The 25,331-nt window shown below is 41.2% G+C and overlaps 1 protein-coding gene across 2 annotated transcripts in view; it reads right to left on the reverse strand.

Annotated features, from left to right (window-relative positions):
* Positions 1-24,866, reverse strand: part of ACSS2 (acyl-CoA synthetase short chain family member 2) — a 65,766-nt gene extending 40,900 nt beyond the window's left edge. The window contains exons 1-2 of one of the 2 annotated variants that reach the window (XM_020782408.3): positions 24,617-24,866; positions 18,955-19,150 (exon numbers count right to left, since the gene is read on the reverse strand). In XM_020782408.3, the coding sequence (XP_020638067.2) occupies positions 18,955-19,150; positions 24,617-24,746 (326 nt within the window). In that variant the 5' untranslated portion in view covers positions 24,747-24,866. The remainder of the gene's footprint in view (positions 1-18,954; positions 19,151-24,616) is intronic. The other variant, XM_020782409.3, reaches the window with a different exon arrangement.
* Between the last annotated feature and the right edge of the window lie 465 nt (positions 24,867-25,331).

The raw sequence follows: 25,331 nt of genomic DNA on the forward strand, positions 1-25,331 counted from the left end.
AATCTTTCTGGTATAATTCCTCTGTGTATTCTTGTCAGCTCTTAATGATGTCTTCTGCTTCTGTGAGGTCCCTCCCATTTTTGTCCTTTATCATGTCCATCTTTGCACAAAATGTTCCTTTAATAGCTCCAATTTTCTTTAACAGACCTCTGGTTTTCCCTGTTCTATTATTTTCCTCTATATCTTTGCACTGTTCATTTAAGAAGGCCTTCTTATCTCTCCTTGCTATTCTTTGGAAGTCCTCATTCAATTTTCTGTAACTTTCCCTATCTCCCCTCCATTTTGTTTCCCTTCTCTTCTCTGCTATTTGTAAGGTCTCGTTGGACAGCCACTTTGCTTTCTTATACAGTGGTGCCTCACTTAACAACGTTAATCCATTCCGGAAAAAACGTCGCTAAGTGATTTCATCGTTAAGCAATTTTGAAAAGCCCATAGAAACGCATTAAAATGTGTTTAATGCGTTCCTATGGGCTTCAAAACTAACCTTAAGTGAAGATCCTCCATAGGGGTGGCCATTTTCGGTGCCTCTTAAGGGAGGCAAAACAGCCCATGACCATTTTGAAACCGCCTATCAGCTGTTCAAGAAAAGTTCCCAGACCCTTTTTAAACTTTGCATTGCAAAAGCGAGAAGGAGCAATGTTCTCATCTGCTCTCCTTGTCGAGGGAGCTATTTCTTCTTCTCTCTCTTTTTTCTCTCCTGCCTGCCTGAGCCCACCACTGCTTTCCTCCACCGAGTGTGTGGTGTGTGTGTTTGCACGTGTGTGTGTGTGTGTGTGAGAGAGAGTGCACCCTCCCCTTCCCCTCGCCCCAACGGAGCCCAAGGCCAGACGGCCAGGATTGGCCGCCAAGGGCTCTGAGCTCCGCCCGCTTGAGTCTGGCTTGGGAGAGAGCGAGAAGGAAGGGAAGGGAAAAAAAGAGGGAAGGCAGGAGAGGTGAGGAGAGCGCTGCCTAGTCTGGAGTGGGAGCCTGGCAGCGGCGGAGCAGCCCTCTCTGCTCCTTTAAGGCAAGGCAGGCGGGGGGGCTCGCAAGAGGCACCCCTCGCGAGGAGGGGGGGAGGACAGACTCCGGGCTAGAAGGCGAAAGGGGGAAGCCGGCAGAGGAGAGAAAGGCCGGTGGTGGTGGGGGACTCCCAGTGGAGGCTGGGCTTCCACGGGATCCCTTGGCCGGGATGAGAGGTCCCCCTTAGCTCCCCGCCGGGTGGATCCTCCCACCTCCTCCCGGACGTGCAAGGGTCGCTTTGCCATGATCGCAAAGCGATTTATCCCCATAGAGGCCATAGCTAACCCATCGCTCTGGCGATGGCCCAAACCCCATCGTTAAGCGATTTCATCGTTAAACGGAGCGATCGGTAAGCGAGGTACCACTGTATTTCCTTTTCTTAGAGATGGTTTTTGTTGCTGCCTCCCATACAATGTTACAAGCCTCCATCCATAGTTCTTCAGGCACTCTGTCCACCAAATCTAGTTCCTTAAATCTGTTCTTCACTTCCACTGTGTACTCATAAGGGATTTGGTTTAGATTATACCTGACTAGCCCAATGGTTTTTCCTACTTTCTTCAGTTTAAGCTTGAGTTTTGCTATAAGGAGCCGATGATCAGAGCCACAATCAGCTCCAGGTCTTGTTTTTGCTGACTCTATAGAGCTTCTCCATCTTTGGCTACATATAATCGCCTCTTGTGTTGTTGGAAAAGAGTGTTTGTGATTACCAGCTTGGTGGCCATCACAAACACTCTAGGTGGATCGCATTTAGTCAGAACTCTCCACTATGGCCTGTCCGTCTTGGGTGTCCCTGCCCGACATAGCCCATAGCTTCTCTGAATTACTCAAGCCCCTTCACCACGACAAGGCAGCAATCCGTGAAGGGGTGAATTGGATTATCTTTTAATTTAAAAATAATAATAATATATTTTTGTACATTTTTCCACTACCGTACAGAGAACAATGGCATAATGAACAGAAAAGGAATTTACATCTCTTCTTCCTCTGACTATAAGCAGGTGTCATTATATTCTCCCTTGCCAAGATGACTAGTTGTTAGTAATCGTATGTTAAACCCCTTGGTATCTAGTTATTTGGCTATAGTGGGAACTGAAATATTCCAGGATAACCTGGCTTCAATAGACTCTTGTTATGACACAACACAATAGCAGCAAACTGCATGCCCATATCCTCCTCTTACCACATATAGGACAAAGCAAGTCAGTGACTCAAAGCTAGGGTGAGGGCTGATGGTGCAAGATGAGACAAGTCTGGTAGAACAAATCAACTCATTAGAAATGATTTCGACCCAGTTATTTTCAGACAGCAAATTCAATGTAGAGATCAAAAAATTGAGCTTGTGTGTGTGCACGCGCGCACATACACACACTTAGAACCAGTATCCTAATATGACCTGTCTTTCCAGATCGTTCATGACATCCACGCAATGTCTACTCAGAAGAAAGTCCCACATAGCTGTTCAATGGAGCTGATTTCCAAAGAGGGATTTACAGGATGGCAACAGTAAAGAGGAAGCAATATTACATTTCCATGACATATCAATTTTAAAACACTCCCTATCAAACAATATTAATAAGGCATTTGCAAGGCTCCGCTATAAAACTGGTAGATTAAATACTTTTCCCACCTCAGAACCCCCACCCCAGGTAACATCATGACCACATTACAACATCCATTGGTACAAATCCTATTGTGAATTTCTGCCAGTACATAAGTAATGGTACAAACAGCAGTGGTGAATTGCACTACTTCACCACTTGCATACATAGTCATGTGTCACTCACGCGACTTGGCACACAACTAAAGAACACAAATAATAACTTGTTAACAAGAAACTAGAGATGGGCACAAAGAGCTGGTTCAGCAGTTTGTTCTGGTTCAGTAGATGGCCAACCAGGTGTTCCTCATTTCAGCAGCCCACCTCCTGTAATGGGTGTCCACTCAGAGGCAGTGCCCCAGCTTCCCTGCCATGCCTCCTCTGGGCACTGCCTTGAGTGGGTGCTTGCCAGAGGGAATAAGGTGCTGAATTGCAGAATACTGATTTGGCCATAATCTAAGCCAGCACAAACCACCAACTTGGTGGTTCATGCCCATCTCTACAAGAGCCAATACACTCCCATGATTTATAAAGTTATAGTTATGCTGGTTTAAACCTATGATAAGATTCTGGCCATATTTTTCCACACCACTATAGACCTGTCAGTACCAAACGACAATAAGATTTGAAATTCTCTGAAACTGAAATGCAATGTCTTTGTCTTTAAAAATAATAATAAAATAAAATAAAGGAACTCACCCGCCATAAATAAAGTCATGGATGTGGAAAAGATGTGAAACATTATGGAAACTTTTGGCAAAAAAAAAGCTTTCAGCAAAGCTTTACTGAACTAAGCCCCTTTCTTCTCTGTTTTTGAGTACTGCTTAGAACAGCCATCAGCTATTCTCAGGAAATGGCAGAAGTGTATGCTGCTTCTCTCCTTTATTTAGAACTAATACAAACTGAAAGCTGGATTCAAAGAGGATTCACTTTCTTCACACTATGATGCTCAAGGCAATACACTATATGGTAAATACATTGCGTCAGTAAACTTCTAAAAAGATCCTAAAATTAAACATCTTAAAAAGTTCACGTATCCTTCAGTGTCCAGTCAACATTATAGTTTTTACTTCAACAGGCAGTACATTTCCTCTCAGAAAAGTGAACACATCTGCACGAATCCCAATACTGAGATTTATAAAATACTCTACATCTTAAATGGATACATTTAGATAAAAAAATAGAGGAACATCTGTAGTGGATAAAGTGAGAGATTAGGCCTCAAAATACCTGGGTTCAAATCTCCACTCAGTCACTGAAACTCATGGAGGTCAGCAATGGTAAAACTACCCCTTAACTATCTCATCTACCCTGAAAATCCCATTAGGGTCATGCTATGTCAGATGCAACACAACAGCACATAACACATAACAGTAGAAAAACTGAGATATGGAAAGAGAAATATGTTTCCAAATTTATAAAGGATCAGAGAGAATGGGGGAGGGGGAGAGAATTAATTTTTTAAGGAAAAAAATCCTGTTAGTACAGTAATACAAACCACCTCCTAACACAAAAAGGTCTCATTTCTGCATGCAAAACTTAACAAAATGATGCCAAGAAACCATAATCAAATATTGAAAGAAATAACGCTCTAGTTTCTTGCTGAAGTAGCTATTCTAACACATAAGCCAAGCTCCTGACTTAACAGAAGCTAAGGAATAAGATACAGGATATATCATTAGCACAGGAAGATTAAGAAGCCCCTCAAACATATGCTTAAAATATCTACAATTGGAGGGGGGAAATACTGATAATCCTTCCCAAATGAAAGGTGAACCTAACTCTGCAAACAAAAAATGCAGGATGTCAAAATGCAAAAAAGAAAACAAAAAATAGCAAGAAAAAGACATGAAATGGATCCTTATTTAAAGATAAAGTTTTCAGCTGTATGTGGATCAGTGCAAACAAGAACTGCCTATCACACACTGTTTAGCAACCATTGCATAACTGTTCACAATTGCTTAAGAGGGCAATGCAGGAAGCAGCAGCAGATGACAGTAAAATCTTATAGCACTACATCATCCGAAGTCACTCCCATCCTCAAAATGGCAAGTGGGAGTGCTGAGGAAAGGAGAAGTTTTTCCATCTGTGTTGTTCCCTTGTTTTGGGTTGGGACATTGCATAGTTTTTCCAGATTAGCATAATTTTTCTAGTATACATTAAGGTAAAAGGTAAAGGTTCCCCTTGACATTTTTAGTCCAGTCGTGTCCAACTATAAGGGACGGTGCTCGTCCCATTTTTCAAGCCATAGAGCCAGCACTTGTCTGAAGACAGTTTCTGTTGTCACGTGGCCAGCGTGACTAGGGAACACCATTTTACCTTCCCACCAAGATGGTACCTATTTATCTACTCGCATTTACATGCTTTCAAACTGCTAGGTTGGCAAGGAGCTGGGACAAAGCGACGGGCACTCACTCCGTCGCGTGGATTCGATCTTACGACTGCTGGTCTTCTGTCCCCGCAGCACAGGCTTCTGTGGTTTAGCCCGTAGCGCCACCACGTCCCTCTAGTATATATTACTTTCCTTCAAATGTTAGTGCACATTCATCAAGTCATACTAGCTGAGAAATGTAAGAGCTAAACAAGATAGCTTAGATGGGTTCTTAACAAGGTTAGCAGCCCATCTGCTGAGGTTTTGGTTGATGACTATCTTTATATGTTGATTGTAGTTTTTGCTTAATGGTTTAGGCATCTGACTGCGGAGCCAGAGGCTGGGATTTCTGTTCTCTACTGTGACTCCTTAACAGGGACTCGAAGATGCATACAGTCCCTTCCAGCTCTGCAGTTCCAAGATATTGTTGTTCTTGTTCTTATTGCTAAACATCACTTTTCATGTTTAACAACAACATAAATAAACACATAAATAAATGCCTGAAGAACTAAAGTATGTCAGCACAATTAAAACTTTTTTTAACTGTATCACAGTTCTTACATGGTATTATTCTAATAAAGCAGACTTCAAGGTACCAAGTTCTAAAGAAAATCAGAGAAACATTTAGTTGGTTGCAAACTATCACCCAGATACAACCACAGTACTGCCTGCTATTCCAGAAAGGAATAAAAAGACCACAGGGGAAAAAGAGAACACAGATTCCTAATGCTTACTTCACTTTAGAACCAGCTGCTTGCTATTCAGTTGAAGAAAGCTCCAAGTTCCCAGATTCTTAGAAGTTCAAAACAGAGGCCACAGAGGCTGAATGTTGTTCTGTATGACAAAATGGACCTGTCTTCATATCCCCCCCCTCCCCAGTATAGATTTTAAATATGAGTTACTGGCCAAAATCCTGTCAATCACCCCTGCAACGTAACGTCTATTGCATACAAGGTCCCCTACGATTACATATTTATGTGGTTTATATAGAATCATAAAATAATTGACTTAGAAGGGACCCATAAGACCATCAAGTCCAAGCACCTGCTAAGTGCTGGAATACAAATCAAAGTAGATCTGACAGATGGTTGTCCAATTTTCCTTGTATACCTCCAGCATTGGAACACTCACCATCTCTAAGATAATTGGTTCCTTTATCGTACCGCTCTAATGATTTAGAATTTTTTCTGATATTCAGGCTTCCTGAAACTTGAGTCTATTGTTATATGCCTCGCAATCTGGGATGATCAAGAGCAGAGTCTGCTCCTCTTCTGTATGACAACCTTACAGGTACAGTGGTGCGTCGCAGAACGGTCGCTCCGCAGAGTGACGAATCTGCGCAATGGTGCCGTTTTTGCAATCGCTTTGCACCTAGATAGAGCAGGAATCACAGAGCGAAGGTCGGTAAGTGGTTCGCTTACCGACCTTCGCTTTGCGACCCACCGATCAGCTGTTCCACGGCTTCAAAATGGCCGCCGGAACAGCCGAAAGGGCCGGGCGCAGCGTTTTCGCGCCCTTGGTAAGCAAGGGGAAGGCGCGACAATGCTGCCGGAACAGCCGAAATGGCTGCGCGCAGCGTTTTCGCACCGTCCCCCTCGCTTACCAAGGGCGCAAAAACGCTGCACCCGGCCCTTTCAGCTGTTTCAGCGGCCATTTTGGACCCGCCGGACAGCTGATCGCAGCGTTTTCGCGCCCTCGTTCAGCGAGGGGAGGGCGCAAAAATGGCTGCCAGCATCGTTGAACGGTGAGTATTCAGCCCAATTGGAATGCATTAAACACTGTTTAATGCGTTCCAATTGGTTTTCTTGCCCTGTTCAACGATGCTTTCACACAGCGAGGGTTAATCCGGAACGGATTAACCTCGCTGTGCAAGGCACCACTGTATTTGAAAAGTGCTATCATATTCCCCCTCAGTCTTTCCTCACAGAGCTGAATATCCTGTCTCCCGATCACCCTCCTCTGAACTTGTTCCAGTTTGTTGGCATCTTCATTAAAGTGTGGTATCCAGAATAGGATACAGTACAGTACTCAGTACCTCTGTTTCCCGAACAGAGGGAACCTAGTTAGATTAGGCAACCTTCAGTCTCGAGAAACTATGGTATGCTCTGAATGGAGGATATGGAACAGCGTCTAGTATGGCTGAGAAGGCCATTTTGAGGTGACAATACCTTCCACGCTGAAGACAAATACAATCTGTCCCCTGTCCAACTCCCTGATTTTGCTGGTTTTGGGACTGCCTCTTTGCTTAGGCCTGCTGGACAAGGGTCTCTTCAAATTGGCAGAGGCCATGATGCACCGCCTGCGTCCAGACTGAATGCTCAGGTGTCAAGGTTTCCCATCTGCTGATGTTCATTCCTAAGGCCTTCATATCCAGCTTGCAGATATCCTTGTATCGCAGCTGTGGTCTCCCTCTGAGGTGATTTTCCTGGACTAATTCTCCACGCAGGAGCTCTTTTGGAATCCAACCATCAGCCATTCTCATGATATGCCCGAGCCTACACAGATGTCACTGTTTCAGTAATGTATACCTGCTAAAAATTCCAGCTCGTTCTAGGACTACCGTTTCCCCAAAAATAAGACAGGGTCTTATATTAATTTTTGCTCCAAAAATGCATTAGGGCTTATTTTCAGGGGATGTTTTATTTTTGTCATATACAACCATCTACATTTATTCAAATGCAGTCATGTCATCTTCTGGTTGCTGCTCAATGGTGGAAGGCGGGGTTTCAATTAACTAGGGCTTATTTTTTGAATGAAACTCTACTTAACTATGGATACTAAAATATGAATCCATTTTAACACAAAAAAATGCTGTGCTGATACAGAACCCATAGAGAACTTCTCTGTGGGTTCTGAGAACTGCACTCTATTTTAAAAAGAATGAGAATTTTCCCATTGCATAGTTGCATGTTTATGCAACTCTTGTTCATTTCAAAACACCTTGCGCAAATGGAGTTTAAGCTTAAAATTAAGGAAGGGATCTTCTATTAGCCATTTCCTGTAAACTGTAACCAGATATAGCAATCGAGTTAACAGACCGGTACATGAGGAAAAAACTCTTCCTGTGAATCTACTTACTTACTTACTTACTTACTTACTTACTTACTTACTTACTTACTTACTTACTTACTTACTTACTTACTTACTTACTTACTTACTTACTTACTTACTTACTTACTTACTTACTTACTTACTTACTTACTTACTTACTTACTTACTTATTTTATATCCCGCCTATCTGGTCGGATTAGGACCACTCTAGGCGGCTAACTTAGAACAGTCATTTTAAATTTGAGTACTGGAAACCACTAGTCACTAAAGGAGACATGGGAGCCTCAGATGATTATGATGGAAGTTTTGTATCCGTGAACACAGCCGAAAGCACAGCAGAGCTGAAATCCAGTAACAGATTATAACTAAAGAAGGCCCACTGAATCAGTGGAGATTTGACGAGTCAACATCTATAGAAGTTCCTACTCTAATTACACTTTCTATTAGATTTTAGTCTGTCTGCCATATCCAATCCTGCAAAAGACACTCAAGAACCAATCTCAAACTACATGACCTCTGAAAACTGTATTTAAGGAATCATAAAAGCATTGTCACTGTGCCTATTCCCATAATCTCTGGGAAAGAGGGATAAATCCAGATTCCACTGAGGACCTGGAATCAAGGACTGGGAGTTAAGATTCTCCACTGTGTCTCCTGGGAGAAACACCAATATACCTGGTCCTAGAGCACCTGAAAAGGAGAAGGGAACAGTAAACTACAAGACATATCTCGAAAATCCAGAGAAGGTTCACCCTAACTTGGAATTGACTTGATGACATGCAATTATTATTATTACACATGCTGCACCTTAACTTTGACTGTAGGTACTAGTTTGGCTCATGTATAATTTCTGCAAATCTATGATTTTTCAGAAAGAAAGAACCAAGTGCACTTGATCTCATAATTTTTAGTGTGGTGTATACTTGGCTGTTAGAGTTCAGACAGACCTCAGCAATACCAAAGAGGTTGAGCTCCTGGTTAATGTTACACCTACTGTCAATCAGAGTATCACACAGAGATCTCATGTTCAATCAGTTAGCTATATGTCTTTTTTTTAAAAAAAGTTCTCTAATGTGAAAGCTTTTGCAGAGACATTCTGTACACAGTGCTGTAATTGAATGAAACCTCCAATTTAATCAGAGTATGAGCAATCCACTTTCCAGAGCTCATTATGAAAATTGATCTGGTTTCTTACTCTGTTACTGCCTTGGCATATATCACTACTGATGAAATGCAATTTGTGAAATAAAATCTTGCAAGACTCAGACACAGCCAAGCAGGGCGAAAAAGCAACCATAACTAGATGCCAAAGCCATACATTAAAAGTTGCAGGTTGTACTGCATTTCAGAAAATATGACACGCTATCTTGCAGCAAGTGATCCATTCCTACTGATATACACACATGCAAATAATTTAAAGGAGTTTAATTAAAAACATGAAAAAGAATCCAAGACTGTTAGTATTTTTTTTATACATTTAGAATTTGACAAGGAAGAGAGGAACTAGAAATAAGCTAAAAGGATTAATCCCAATTACATTTTGCCAATGTAATTCTGTTATATTCTGTGACAAGGAGAACTCTGCCACTGTTTGTCCTGTAGATCATGTGACTGAGAATTCTTATATAGCATAAAAGGTGTAGCAACTGGTCTTGCACTCCTAAGCAAATAGACATGTAACAACTGAAAATGTCCCAAGTCTATGATTCACTTTCCTTTAACCCATTTTGGTATTATACTTATGTCAACACCACCGTATAATCATTAAAAGGCATTGGCTTGAACCCTACTGGTGTTTGCAGAAAGTCTGTGCAAACCGCATTGGCTAATTGGGGAGGTGGTGGACTGCATGTTGGTTATGCTATCAGGCATGTTACTAGAATGCAAATGAGACAGCTCCCAGCACCTTGGCAATTATCCACAATTAGCCATGGTACGTTACACAGTTCTTATGTGAACACAAATTGGATGCTGGCCATTAAGACACAATAAAACAAATCACTTCTAATTTCAGAGATTTTTACCATGAAGTATGTAGCTGTCATCCAAAAAAGACTAACAATAGTCAGAGTACAGGAAGTGCATGCATAACGTTGAGCATGATTTTCATTACAGGACAGAGGATTATCAAGAGAGGTTTTTCCTCAAGTATCTATGGTACATTTTGTGCCAACAAAAGTCTTCTCAGTTGTTGCACTTTGGCTATAAAATAGGCTCCACATTACTATGAGATGTAATAGATGCCAACTCTACAAATGTGCTAGTGCTAGCTCATACAATCTTTGTTTACCCCGCCATTTTAATTGACTGCTACCATACATTTTATTACATTCCTTGCTTTTGTGTTCTTATTATGATGTATGGTTTTGTGTGGTTATGGTTTATAGCTGTGTACCACCTTGGTATGTGTAAGTACAAGTGTTTCATTATGTTTAAACAAACAAATAAAATGTGCTGACACTTCTGTCAACAGCCACACAACTACAGCAAAAACTACTTTCACCACATGGGCATTAGAAAGAGAGGCCCATCTACAATGATCTTAAAACACTTGACACCTTTACCCATTTAAAAAAGTTAAATGTTGCTTAGAAATCAACAATAATTTTATAAAAATCTTATTTGGATACAGCCACGCACCAGAATCTTTACTGTTACAGCTCATAATTCCGAGGTCTCCAACACTGCATTCAACACAAGCCACAAGAAACATTCAGTTATTCACTCAGTTAAATGTCATGTGATTTTTAGAACTCAAAGCACAAACTGAAAAGTGACAGCTGAATGGCTGTAATTAGCATAAACAGAGAGAGAATTAATGCTTAAATCAGCCTTCCCAAATATAGGGATGATAGTGTAGTCTGATTCTCATCTCTTACAAGCAAGACAGTTAAATCTAGTTATGTCTCTAGATACATTCATTTTTATTTTTTATTTTAAATTTGAAATGTATTTGCCACAACTCAACTGTGTACTAGTGATGATCAAAGAAGCCCATCAGTAGATCCAGGAAGATGGAACTCCCTCCTCCAAGGGCAGTCTGTATGCACCCCCAAAATATTATACAGAGGACTGGGAAACACTCCAGACCACAGTTTTTGAGTAGTATGAAGGGTTGGATGAAGGAAGGGAAAGAAGAATATTTTATTGCAGTCATCAGAGACTGCACAGGGAGGAGAGTCTATTCCTTTTGAGTCCACTAATAGTTTCTTCCATCAGTGCAAGAACCCAAATAGAGTCTGGCCATTAAACTAAAACCCAACAGAGCAGAATATCATATGAAGATGAGCTTGATGAATCCTTCAAAGATAGCAAAGCACAAATAAATAGCTTAGCAGTTTTCCTCAAATGTTCATTCACAGACTGACCACTAAAACATCAAACCAAATTCTAGCAGCTTTATAAAAAGTTGCCTTTTACAACATTTGTCTGAGGAGTCACCTGTCACCAGCCCTGCAAAAACCATCAAATTTTTGGTTTGTAGAATATGTTCTGGAGGAGAGGTGCTGGAGGCGACTCTTGAGAATCCCCTGGGCTAAAAAGAGAACAAACCTATCCATTCGGAAGGAAATCAACCCTGAGTGCACACTGGAAGGACAGATCCTGAAGCTGAGGCTCCAATACTTTGGCCATCTCATGAGAAGAGAAGACTCCCTGGAAAAGACTCTGATGTTGGGAAAGTGTGAAGGCAAGAGGAGAAGGGGACGACAGAGAAGATGGTTGGACAATCTCACAGCAGCTGCCAACATGAATTTGACCCAACTCCGGGAGGCAGTAGAAGACAGGAGGGCCTGGCGTGCTGTGGTCCATGGGGTCACAAGGAGTCGGTCATGACTTAATAACTAACGAACAACAGAGTAAGTTCTGGTTCTTTCAAATCAGTTATCCCAGCTCCTCAGCAAATAAAGCAACTCCCATCCCACAAAGGACCAGAAATTTCTTCCTTTTAGAAGGCAGATGCTAACAAATTACACCAGTCAATACATTCCCTTCTTCTTGATTTAAAAAACATCCATAAATACCAGCCGAAGCAACAAGAGTGGTCTCCTCGTTATTTTACCAACTTATACAGTATTCAAACTTTAAATGGAAAACTAGCTGAAGGTGAGCATATATACACTTCACATAAAACAACCCCTGCCAAACCATGGATAATGTAATACAACATGACTTACTGTTATAACCCCTCTACTTTACAAACCAAAGAAACAACAAAACTCAAAAATTAACTTCCAGCCTTCTCTCCTGATTTTCTATCATATTTACTGTATTGTGCAACATGACAAATATTTGGAACTCAATCTGTTTCAATGGAAGCCATCGGTGACCACATTTAGACAGCACCAGACAGGAATGGAGAAAGCTGGCTTAAACAAACATGAGAATAAGCAATAGTTTCTTTACAGGTTAAAATTAGGTCTTAGTATTGACACACAAAATGCAAGAGACTAAAGTTTACTTTTATATAATTGTATCATTGTATCTTTATTTGAGCAGTAGCAATGTGAAGTCCCTCCCCCACAAGCAAATACATAATTCCCCAGAGTCTGAAAGTAACCTGTCCCCCCGCCCACCCAATGGTGCCACCAGATTAAGTATGAGGGCAGCAAAGCTCAACAACATTTTCTGCTATCTTTTCCAATCTAAAACAGACCCCTTCTCCAGTAGATTCCAAGGCAGGTGTGAAACGTTTCTATTTATCAAAATGAGAAATGGGTTAAAACAGATTCATAAGCACTAGCTTAAAGGCTCAAATAAACATTGGTAATGGCTAACTCATGCAATACCAACATGAAACACATACACACACTGTAATATATGATTTTATGTACAAGCTTGAGCTACATATTAATCTGATTCACAGGTCCCCAGCGTGTGGACAACAAAAATGAATATGAGGAATCATCACTCATTATAATTCTACAATTTCAATGAATTTCTCAATTATTTCTAACAAAAATTCTTTACTCCCATACTGCCTCCCATACATGATGAAAAGGGGAATTTATTACATAACTGGATTCTTGATTAGTAATGCCAAAAGGAAACAGAACTACTTTGCTCCTTCCTTTATCATCTACTTCCTGGGCCTCTTTAAGTATAGTCAACACAATCACAAACAGGCCTATAGAACTGTAAGCTTGAATAGCTTTTCAAGAAGGGAAGTACCGTGTTTCCACAAAAATAAGACAGGGTCTTATATTAATTTTTGCTCCAAACATGTATTAGGGTTTATTTTCAGGGATGCTTTTTTTTTTCATGTACAACAATCAACATTTATTCAAATACAGGCATGTACAGTGATGCCTCGCTTGACGAGGATAATTCATTCCATTCAAATCACTGTTAAGCAAAATCCTCATCAAGCGAAATTTAAAAACCCATTGAAATGCATTGAAAATCGGTTCAATGTGTTCCAATGGGCGAAATACCTGCTCATTTTGCGAAGATCCTCCATAGGGCGGCCATTTTCTGGTGCCTGTAAAGCGAGGAATCCATCCTAAAGCACAGCGGGGAGCCATTTTGCACAGCAGGCGGCCATTTTAGAGCCGCCAATCAGCTGTTTTAAAATCGTCATCTAGCGAAAAATCAGTTCCCGAAGCAGGGAACTGATCATCGTTAAGCGATTTTTCCCCATAGGAACATCGTTTTGCGATCGCAATAGTGATCACAAAAACTTCATCGTAAAGCGGTTTCATCGTTTAACGAGGTAATCATTAAGTGAACCACCACTGTAATCTTATTCTGGTTGCTGCACAATGGTGGAGAACGGGGTTTGACTTAACCGGGGCATTTTAGGGTAGGGCTTGCACAGTACCACTACTCTGCATGGGGGGGAAGGTTCCATATTGCAATGTAGAAATGGGGGGAGGGTGATAGTCAAGTAACAATGACACAAAGGGCAGGAGGTATCAGGGGACAGAAAAAGAAAATGGGGATGGGAGATGATGAATCGCATCTGGATGTGGAAACAAATAAGAAGCATCAATGAGCAGAGCACCGGGGGGGGGGGAACCTAAGCTAAGTAAAGTGAGATACATGGCATTTCTAGAATACCCCTACCACTCTTCAGAGAGTAAGATGATTAATCAGCTCTTCTTCCTCTCCCACCTACTCCTGGTTACATCTTTTATGCATGTCTTTTCCCATTTTTCAGGACAGGAGGCTCATAATCAGTTACTTAGTTTGACCTGCAGAAACCGCTTCTCTAAAAGCTTCTCGTATCTTTGTTTGCTTGCAGAACAAACAGAGAATCCTAAAACTTGATCTGGGAAGGCCATAAGGTCTGCAACTCACTTGATACAACTGAGATATACCAATGCAGATTACAAAACTCAAATATTCTGATCAGTATGTTTCCAACGTCTTGGCCAGGCTCACTGCTGATGTGAACTATAGTCCAACATCTGGATGACCACTTGTACATTCCGGAATTATATTGTTATTCCACTCGAGTCTGTGTTCTTCAAACAGCAACACCATCTCTATAAGACTAAAGCACTTGAAGCTTTTTAGTTTATAGACAAAAAAAAATGACAAAACAACTGTAACAGAGGCGTACAGAACCTATACATGGAATGAAGAAAGTGGTAGAAAAGAAATCCATTGAACCAGATGGGATTCTTTTCCAGGGATGAAAACAAGACTCTGGATTTGGATGATCTGTTACAGAAAGCTCACTCAGTGTTAAACCTGGATAGCTAGAAAGTCAGGATAATCAAAAGGAAGTACAGTACTGCTGCACACAAAGAATAATGAAACTGGATGAAGTGTGCTCCATCAAAATATGATGACCGTCACTAACAAAAATCTTGTTGCACAGCTATACATGACCACTTTGACACTGCACCCACAGTAGTTATGACAATACCAAGATGGAAGTGCTCTCCACAAAGCACTTTCACTGGTGTACTGTGCAACTGGTCACACTCGGGATGTCCAATTAATTGGGCAACTGCATCACAAAATTCTTTGTTATTGGGCATTATGCTTGCACATTTACACAGGTCTAACTTTACACTTTGCCCACTGACTTAGGCAAAGCACAGATTTAGCAGAAGGCATCATGCAAAACAAGTCTGCTACCTTCATGCTGTATGTATGGACTTTTCTGAAGAACCCCGTTGGCCAGGACTGAAAACAAGATTCTGGATTTGGCTGGCCTGTTACAGAAAAGATCTTTCCCATGATATATTTTTTTCAGCAGGAAAAGCAGGTACAGCAGGACTACAGTATCTGCAGGCAATGCCAGAAAGTGCACATATATAGAAACCTATACTGTATATGGCATAGTCACTGGTTCCATCTAATTGCCAGTTCTGGTAATACACATTAGGAAGATATATATTTGAGGTTTTAATTTAGTATTTTCAAGCAGCAGATAACTGATCTCGTGGATATGGCAGTTCTGCTTTATGGGCAAGACAATGAAACATTTCAGAAACAAGCAGCTTTGACTTTTCTCTTTCTTTTTGGTCATGATGAAAATATACTCCTTTTAAAAAATTATTTATTTATTTGATTTATTTGATTTATATACTGCCCATCTGGCAGCCAAGGCCACTCTGGGCAGTTTACAACAAAAGACAACAGAGTAACAAAATAGCAAATAGCAACATGTATCCTTCTACTACTAAGCTAAAAATGTTGGCTTCTTAAAACGTATTTGTAGTCTCTCGGCATCAGAATGCCAAACTGTATTGCATCTTGCTAGCTTCATTAATTCACAGTATGCTTTTCTTCTACAGCCCTTGCTTCTGGTTCAGAGAATTTTCCTCTAACCAATGGTAGCATTAAATGATCATCCAAGCTTCAATAAAAAGGATTATCAGCATCTGCAAAACTAGAATATTCATTATAGTTTCAACGGAATACCTGAGGCCATTACATGGAATTTTCCTTATAACAAACAATGAGGAACAACAGAAACTAATGGAAATGAACATCCCTTAATTAAACATATTTTTTTAAAAAAACACGAACATCTACATATACCCTATCTATTTTAGAGATAAACCACATTTCATCTTTCTAGACAAGCTACAAATAAATGAGAGAAAAAAGGCAGCATTTAAATAGTGTGTGTTCTTGCCCTGTACAACCGGTAATACTTTATAAATATTAACAAAAACATCCAATTTTTTAAAAACCATTTAGCAAGTGTCACATAAATCTTTAAGTTCTCTGTAAAGGCATCATATCTTTATTCATTTCCTCTGGGAAGCTGAAGAAATGCATGATTTCTAAGCAGACCAATTGAGTTTTTAAAGAATTGCTAGCAATAATCTCAAGTCAGGTGCAAAATTAATGCTGATGATGGCTAAATGGGAAGTAGGTTGTGGAAGAAGGTTGTAGATTACAGGATCATCTCCTCTTTTCTCATGTTCCTGTCCTCTTAAAAACAAATTTTTATCCACTGGTGTAACAGTAGTGATATTTACCATAATTAGCATTAACCAGTGTCTCTTACAGACTTACCATGGCCAAACAATATATCCATTATGATATAACACCTTCCTTTCACAAATTTGTTCAAAACAGAATATATCCTCCACCCATATTTTATCTTTACTATAAGTCTGTGAGGTAGTCACCAAACTTACATCTCCACTGTTAACTGTTGGAGCAGTACCACAAGAGAACCAATTACCTTGGGAGGCGGTGAGCGTTCCAGGGCTGGAGACACTCAAAAGAAAATTGAACAACCACCTGTCAGATCTGCTTGGATTTGGATTCCTGCACTGAGAAGGTTTGGACTCGATGGCCTTACGAGCCCCTTCCAACTCAATTATTCTATGATTCACTGCCCCACAGTGAACGAAGTTGGATCAAATGCTGTCAACAGATCTCTACAATAATGCACTCCTAAAGGGTACACTACATTTTTCATGTGTGTTTTCATAAAGCAACACACAACAGTGATGAATCCAATACAACGGCCCAGATGTAAAGCATCTGCATGGCTGACATTTCCCACAGCTGATCACCAAATCCAAACATATAATACAAACCCCACCAACAAATGCTTCCCAGTACTGGAACACCCGGGAAAGCCTGATTCTAAAAGTCTTATCTACTCCATAACATATCTTATGCTGCCTGTTTGTATCACCCATACTGATACCCAGGATAATCAGAAAATTCTGTTACTAACCCACAGCCATAGCTTCAGTTGACTATCTGAATCATGGAACATGTGTTGAAGATAAAGGCAGCTGTATTACTGGAAATACAACTAATACTACAACAGCATACTGAGGCGCACACACTTCGAAGTATGGCCCCACTAAAATCAGTGTGGATTACATCCTAGTAAGCACAGACAGGTTTCCTACTCCACCTCCTGATTCTTCTATTTATGTGTGAAGTATGTAAGTTCTAATTCAAGAAAAAGGAACTAGAACTGTCATGAAACAGAAATAAATTATGTGAGTGTCTCTTGGTACAGGAAAAAAAACAAGCAACAATAAGCAATGGAAAAATTACTTATGAATGTCCTTGAATAAAGGACAAAAAGAAAAAGAGGCATAACAAAAGCCAACAATGTTCATCACAAGAAGCCACATAGCAGGCATCTTTCATACAGCCAACACATCTTATACAGACTACTATATACCACCAAACCTCACCTCAAAGTCCTTGCACTCCGATACCTAAATCTAAGTGTCACAAAGTGATGACCTGAACAATCAATTCATGTGTGAGAGATGGTTGGAATTTTAAAAAGATAACGGTGAAAAAAATCATCTATGTCATGGCTATGAACACAGGATTCATTTCTTGATTTATGTATTTAAAATATTTTCACCCTGCCTTTTTCCTTGAAAAGGACCCAAGGTGGCTTACAACATTGAAAGACAATATTTAAAGTTGAAAACAATAAGTATACAATTGTGGTTAGCATCATTAAAGGACAATATTTAAAGTGAAGAACAATGAGTATAAAGAGGGATCTTACATCATTAAAAGGTAATATTAAAGCTAAGAACAATAAGTATACAAATATTAAAAAGAAAGAAAGGGGGGGACAAATGTCACTCTGCAAAATGGAAACCCCAAAAAATGGAAAACGTAAGTAGTACTAAAAATCCAGTCAAAGCAGTAATACATAACAATCTATCTAAAAATCTCACACAAGTAGCTAGTTACTGAGGGAAGGTTTGCCTGAAGAAAAAAGTCTTTTCCTGCTTGCAGAAGGATAGCAAACATGGGGCCAGTCTGACTTCCTGTGGGAGGGAGTTCCAAAGTCTGGGAGCAGCAACAGGGAAGGCTCTCGCCTGTGTCGCCATCAGACCCACCTGTGATCACTATACTGTATACCTTCTGCTACAGCACTTACTATTTAGGAAACCAGTAATTGCTTATTAGGCTGGCTGGATAACTCAGTGAAGTAGGAGATGTTAGAAGTTTGACTCCCCACTGTGCACCCCAGGAAAAGAACTAGCCTGTGTAGCCTTGAGCAAGCTGCACCGAGTATGCTCAGAAGATGGGAATGGTAAATTATTTCTGAGTACTCTACCTAAAAAAGCTTCCCATAGGTTGAAATCAACCTGACGGCATGCAATTATTTAGTATTTATTAACTGCTTGTTACAAGCTGCCACCAAGATGTTTTAAAGTACATGCAAACTATTGGCAACCTCAGTATAATAGCAACACCAGTTAGGTGTTCAAAGTTATTTTAGGAACCCTGCTGACTTGCACCTTAAGACGAAGCATGGAATTCAAGAAGGAAATTTTCTCTTTTGAAATTATGTGTCTTACAGGGCGATTAAGTCAAGCTCAATTGAAAGCGAACTCTAATGACAAAGAACCCATCCTCTATAAGGTCTCCGTATTCTATTGTCAGCACAAAATGATCTAATACTGCAGCAGTTTGAATATTTACAGTACATTAGAACAGTATTTGTTTTTTTTAAAAAAAGGAAAAACATTACCAGTAAAAAGCTATTTTGTCTCCAAGCTTTTTCTCATAAACATTTCTATCCAACAGATTGTAACAAATATTGGTTGTAGCTCCTTTCATCCATTCAATAAAGATTTTCCCTTTAGTGACATCAAAGTTGTACTGCAGGAAGGGTCCAGTGTTTTGGCTCCTCCAGTAAAATTCTTTGGCAATATCACCCCAGAATTCTGCAAAACAAAGCAAAAGAACATTCAAACTTAGGCCACAGTAGATGGCATAAGTCAGCAACACAAGACATAAATGGAGTTGGTTTTATTTAAAAAAATAATAATTCAAATTCTTTTGTCCAAGCTAGAATAGACAGTTGTTGTGGGTTTTTCGGGCTCTTTGGCCGTGATCTGAAGGTTGTTCTTCCTAACATTTCACCAGTCTCTGTGGCCGGCATCTTCAGAGGACAGCACTCTGTGCACAACCACCATTAGATCCCAGCCGTGAAAGCCTTCGCAAATGTACAGTACTAGAATAGATACAGTACTTTGAATCAATGGGCTCTTCATAAATGTTTACTCAGCAAGGTCCAAATGATTCAATGGGCCTACTCTAGGGATGAACAGTTAAGATTTAATCACTAGGCTGCAGTCTTGTGTACATTTACCTGAGAGTAAACCTTTCTAAAGAGCATGATACTTTTATATACACAGGGCTGCATAGTTAGGGAGCGTTGTTACTGTAGTTACAATGGCTTAAATACAAGTCCTTGGCCATGCAATGTACTCAGTTCATGCTTCAGAATGATCTTAATGTTCTCTGTTACCAGAAAATAATCACAGCCAGAAGAAACAGGTTTTGCTTTATCCTTTTAGCATGGCAGATCTCCATTCCCCTCCCAACAAAATTTATTTAGCTATAAGCTCACACGAACATAAGATTGCTGCAAAAGCCCATCAAGTTCAGCATTCTGTTCCCCTACAGTTACAGTGGTGCCTCGCTTAGCGAGTTTAATCCGTTCCGGATTAACCCTCGCTCAGCGAATCCATCGTTAAGTGAAATAAAAAAGCCCATAGGAACGTACTAAAACTGATTTAATACGTTCCTATGGGCTTAAAACTCACCGTTCTGCGAGTTTCCTCCATTGCGGCGGCCATTTTGGATGCCTCGTTAGCGAGGCAAAACAGCGGTCACCATTTTGTTTTAGCGGCGGCCATTTTGGAACCGCCGATCAGCTGTTCGCTATGCTTTGATCGCGTCCGCGTGATCATCGCATAGCAAAAAAAGCCCATAGGGGCCATCGCTGAGCGAACGCTCCAGCGATGGCCCGGGACCCCTCGTTGTGCGGTTTCATCGCATAGCGAAGCGTTCGCTATGCGAGGCACCACTGTACTGACTAAATGCATATGGGAAATTCAAAAGCAGCACTTTAAAGTAACAATCTGTCTTCCATTGTTGCTCCCCAGCACCTGTGCCATTCAAAGATATATCTGTCAGCAAGCCTGGAGGTTACATACAACCACATACATGTGCCACATGCCAAAAGCTCAGTGGAGTTATATCTTCTTACAGGTAGCAACATCATGTAATCATATTTAATGATCTGGCTTCTTCCAATTTTGAATACTGCAAGGCACTTCTTAAAATTCTTCTTTTTCTAAATACTTCTTAAAATCTCTACTTCTAACCACATCAGGGGAAAAAAAACACCCAATTCTTTAATGCAGGGATGTCCAGAGCTCATTCTCTGCTCTGTGTTCATCCATAGGTCACACTGATTGCCAAAAATGCCAGAAAGGAAGAGGAAAAGGAAAAATGAGAAGTGATTGGAAATCCACCTGTAATTTTGAAAAACTGGTAAATTGTGGTGTTCACTACAGAGGGATCCTGTGATGCATTTCAAACATGAATATCTGGTCCTGAAGACTTAAGAGTCTTGCTGGAGAAAAACGTTTTTGACAGGGAGACTGACAGGGCAAGAAGTAGCAAACACAACCTTGTAAGCCCTCTTTGTCCACCCCTCATTTAATAGGCCCAACACACCAAAACATACACATGCTTAAAAACATTTTTATCATATTGCAAATATCCCATCACAAATTCCAGAGATTTGATTGACCAAGCTACCTTGCTGAAACAACTACAAAAAAAAAAGGAACTTTAAAAACTAACAAATGTGGGTGAAGTTCATTCTCTCTTAGCTGTCAATGTGCTACAAGCCAGATTCTGACTTTGAATTTCTGATATTTGTGATTAAAAATTCCTTTCCTAAAAAACGGACTTATAAAATACCGCTGAAAACACACCCTAATAGTGTTTAGTGTCAGCTTGAACAATACATCCATTTACACAAGAACTGCTGGTTCATTTGATACAGAACAGATACTGACACAAAGCAGTACTTCTTATGTACTCAATAATATCCTACAAAGGGTAACATATATTTTCTAATGTGGAAATTAAGAGAAACGTCACACATGAAAATGTGCCAGTTGTTTCCTCTCTGAACACACCTGGATGTTGAAGACAAGAACAGATGGACAGCACCTCATGCAATTAATTCTGGGTCTACTGGGATACATTAAGGAAAGCTCACCCATGCTAGCCATTTTCTATTACAGGCCTTCAATCTGTTGTTTTCTATCTTTTAAACAGTATATTCAGAAAACTGTCCAGTTGAACACACTTCCTCATTTTTGCAATCATTGCAAGAAAAACGTTAATTGTTTCACTTACATGAATCAAGAAAAGGCCAGCACCCAAGCCAGCAGGGCACTTCCTGGTGTAGATTACTACAAACTGCCAAAGTATACATCACACCCATCATTTGTATTATGATTCTGCTCCACTAGCTAGCTCACCAGTTCTTCACTAAATCAGCACTTCACCTGCTTTATGCCACTGTTTAAAACTTCAGTACTCCCGAGACAAGTGAATCAGTGCCTGTCTGCAAATTGCTGAATTAGGGACAGAAGAAATTATCAGTGTCTGACATTATGTAAGTGAAAGACAGCTGTGCCATGTTACTTTTAAAAAGCACTGGCAACTTTTTATCCGTTGTTCTAAAATAAGAACAAACAGGGAAGAAGGAACTCTCCTGGTATTTCTTTCACCACATTAACAATAAGCACTGCATTAAAACAATTGCAATAAAAAGATATGAGAAAGAGGGAAGATCAAAACATGTCATCTATGGGGCTTCCTCAAAGGCTTTTCCACTAATGGCCTCTACCAGGATCCAAAATCACAGCATCACTTTTGAACAAATTGTAGAGCTGACAGAGTCCAACCAAACCTTTTCATTTATTTGTGTTACCTTGAAATGGTCCCAAAGGCATTTAATAGGGCACAACTGATTTCTAACCAGCCCTTAAAAATTGATTTTATGACACATGTCTTTGGGAGCCTTAGTGGGCAGAAAAGCAATATATACATAATCCCAAACTATGCATTTAGAGTCTTCACCCACCCACATTATCACAAGATGGGAACATTTTCACGTTTCCATAGGGTTCTCCCTTCTTCTGGATAAAAAACAGCTTGCTTGGCTGCCCTGTTCATCCATTCCAGAAGGCTGGAACCCAACTGTAGCCCACTCTCTGGATAATACCAGGAGCATTCCACATACCCTCATCAACACTGGCAGAAAGAGACCCGCCAGTTTGACTTAGGCACTATTCCTAGTTTAACCTGTTGTGTCATTCAGAAAGGAAACAGGACAATTACCTATTGTTTTAAGGGACAACTTCACTAGGCTTTGCCTCTCCCTGTCTGTCATTCACAAGTCACTAACCAAAATGAAAGGGGGGGCGGAAAGGGCCACTGGTCCTCCTGAGAAGCCAGCTTTCTTAGGTTTTGTTGTCTGCAATTATCATCTAACAGCCACACCACATCAAAACTTGTGCCTAAGTGTTCTTTGTTAACCTTTCATTCCCCATTCCCTTTTTCTTTTTGCATTCTATCTTTTTTTAAAAAAAAATTATAAATCTGAGGGCAGATTTTAGAGTACTGTATTAATCTATGTCTGAAGTGGACCATAATCTACAAAGGCTCCCAATAAAATGAATGTTTCTCATAAAGATACTTTTCCATTTGTATTGACTTTTTGCTGAAACACTAATATGACTACGTATCTGAACATACAATATACAAACAGACTGAAGATACCGGTTTCTTGAGAGTGGCTGTTGTCCTAGAATCCCAGACCTAGCACAGTGCAATCCCAGCATTGGTTTCTCAACAGATTGTGCCTTCCAAACTGGGACACAACTGCAAAAGTACTGCCACCTTTTTTTCACAAAACATCAATACTACTTCCACAGACAAACATATCCAGCCCCTGATCAGATCATGGGAATGTTGATTTTATATACATATATATGACAAACACATGGCAAAGCTATCTGCATATGTACTTTGATTAGCAAATGTAAATTTTAAAAACCTAATCAGGTTATACTATGATTCTATATTTTTTTAAAAAATGACAGGAAAAAATGAAATAAATGTGGTGCTGGAGGAGAGCTTTCTGGATGCCCTTGCCTGCAAGAAAGATGAACAAGTGGGTCTCAAATCAAATCAAGCTTGAAATATTGCTAGAGGTAAAAATGTTGAAACTGAGGGTGTCCAACCTTGGGCACATCATGAGAAAACAACAACAACAACAACAACAAAACCTAAAAATGCGGGAAAAGTTAAAGTCAACCGGAAAAGAGGAAGACCAAATGTGAGCTGTACTGAAAGGAGCACATAGGCTTGACTTTGCAAAAGCTAAGCAGGACAGGACATCCTCCTGTTGAGGACAGGACATTCTGGAGATTGTTCATTCATGGGGTCACCCTAAGCTGGAGGCAGCTTGACAGTTAATAACAATAACAACAGTAACATTTGCTGCATCTTTTGATCTGGGTATGGTTGAAAAAATAATATTAAAGGTATAGGAATTTGCAGGGGAAATTCATGAACACAACTTGGCATCTTCCGAAGAGCTAGTGCTGCTTCCAGCTCTAGTCATACATATTGAATAGGGCTGTGGGATTCCGAATAGGACCTCCAACACACTACACTTCATTTGCAAGTCAACAACAACAAAGAAATCCACCTTGCATTTTTAAACAGAACGAAGATATTGCCAGGGGTCGAAAACACAACTTTTAAAAGACCTGTGGAGGTGATGTAAAGGAAGTGATTAGGGCTGTGCCGACCCCCAGCAAAGCAATCCTATCAGGAAGAGATGCATCTTGTGCCGCAGTTGCTACCTGGACATTCAAAGGTGGGCGCAAGACCCTTGGGGGTGCAAGGCCTTGGGGAGAAGATGACAGCCTTGCCTTTAGGGCCGCTCGTCTATCCGGACAAGAAACGGGCCCCTGCCCCATGCTGAGAAACGAGAAAGCGGGAGAAAGACCCGTGCAAAACATATGGCCAAGCAACAGAGAGAGAAGATACAGAGCGAGCACGAGTTCGGCGCCCTTGAGGGAGAGAACAGGGTCGCTGGACCGCAACTTTTTATATGAAGACTCCGCGGCCCGGCCCCCAAAGTGTGCCCAGGCAGCCTCCGGAGGAGACGCCTCCCCGCCCCTCCCCAGGCCAGGAAGGCGACGCGCCTTGAGAAGCGGGCACAGGCCTGGAGGGCTCCCTTTCGCACCGGACCGGGAAAGGCGCGGCGCTCGTAGCAGCTACGACAGAGAACGGCCTGACACACTCACCCTCCGGCTCTTCCACCGAGCGGCGGTACAGCTCCCGGTACTTCTCGAAGGAAGGCACATGCGCCTCCCGCGCCAATTCCGGGGCTGCCCGGTAAAGCCGGGCGCAGCGCTCCTCGTCCGGCAACACCATCCCTGCAGGGAGACCGCCGCTCGAGCAGAGAACCCAAGAGGACAGACGAGCGCCCAGCGAGGACCTGGCGGGCACTGTGCGGGGCGACACCCCGGCCCGATAGGCTCGCCTGAGGGGGCGGGGCCCGGCGGAAGCCCCGCCCACGCCCTCCTGCCGCCGCCGCCGCCGTTCAGTGGCTCCGCCCGAAAAGAGGAGGGCGGAGAATCCAACTGTGCGCAGCGTTTGGTTCGCCCTCGGGGGAGAGGTTTTTCTCTCCCCACGCAGTGGTGTGATTACTTAGCCGCCTTAACAGGATATTTAATGAGCTTTCAAAGAGGCTCATTATCTGTCCTAGCGTGCCTTTAAGAAAAACAGCACCAGAGAACACTGTGGTGCCTTGAAGACGGAACAGGTTAATTTCAGTGTGAGTTTTCGGAGATGACAGTCGACTTACTAAACCCCGGACGCATCTGTCCGGGAAAGCTCGCCCTCACGTAAATCTGTTTGTCTTGAAGGTGCCAACCGCAATATTTCTCTAGGCATTTTTTGTGGTTTGTTTTACGCAATTAGATCGTTTCGGGCTGGGCACTTTAGGGGCCGCTCTGA

Source organism: Pogona vitticeps, chromosome 4, assembly GCF_051106095.1.
Source record: "Pogona vitticeps strain Pit_001003342236 chromosome 4, PviZW2.1, whole genome shotgun sequence".
NCBI lineage: Eukaryota > Metazoa > Chordata > Lepidosauria > Squamata > Agamidae > Pogona > Pogona vitticeps.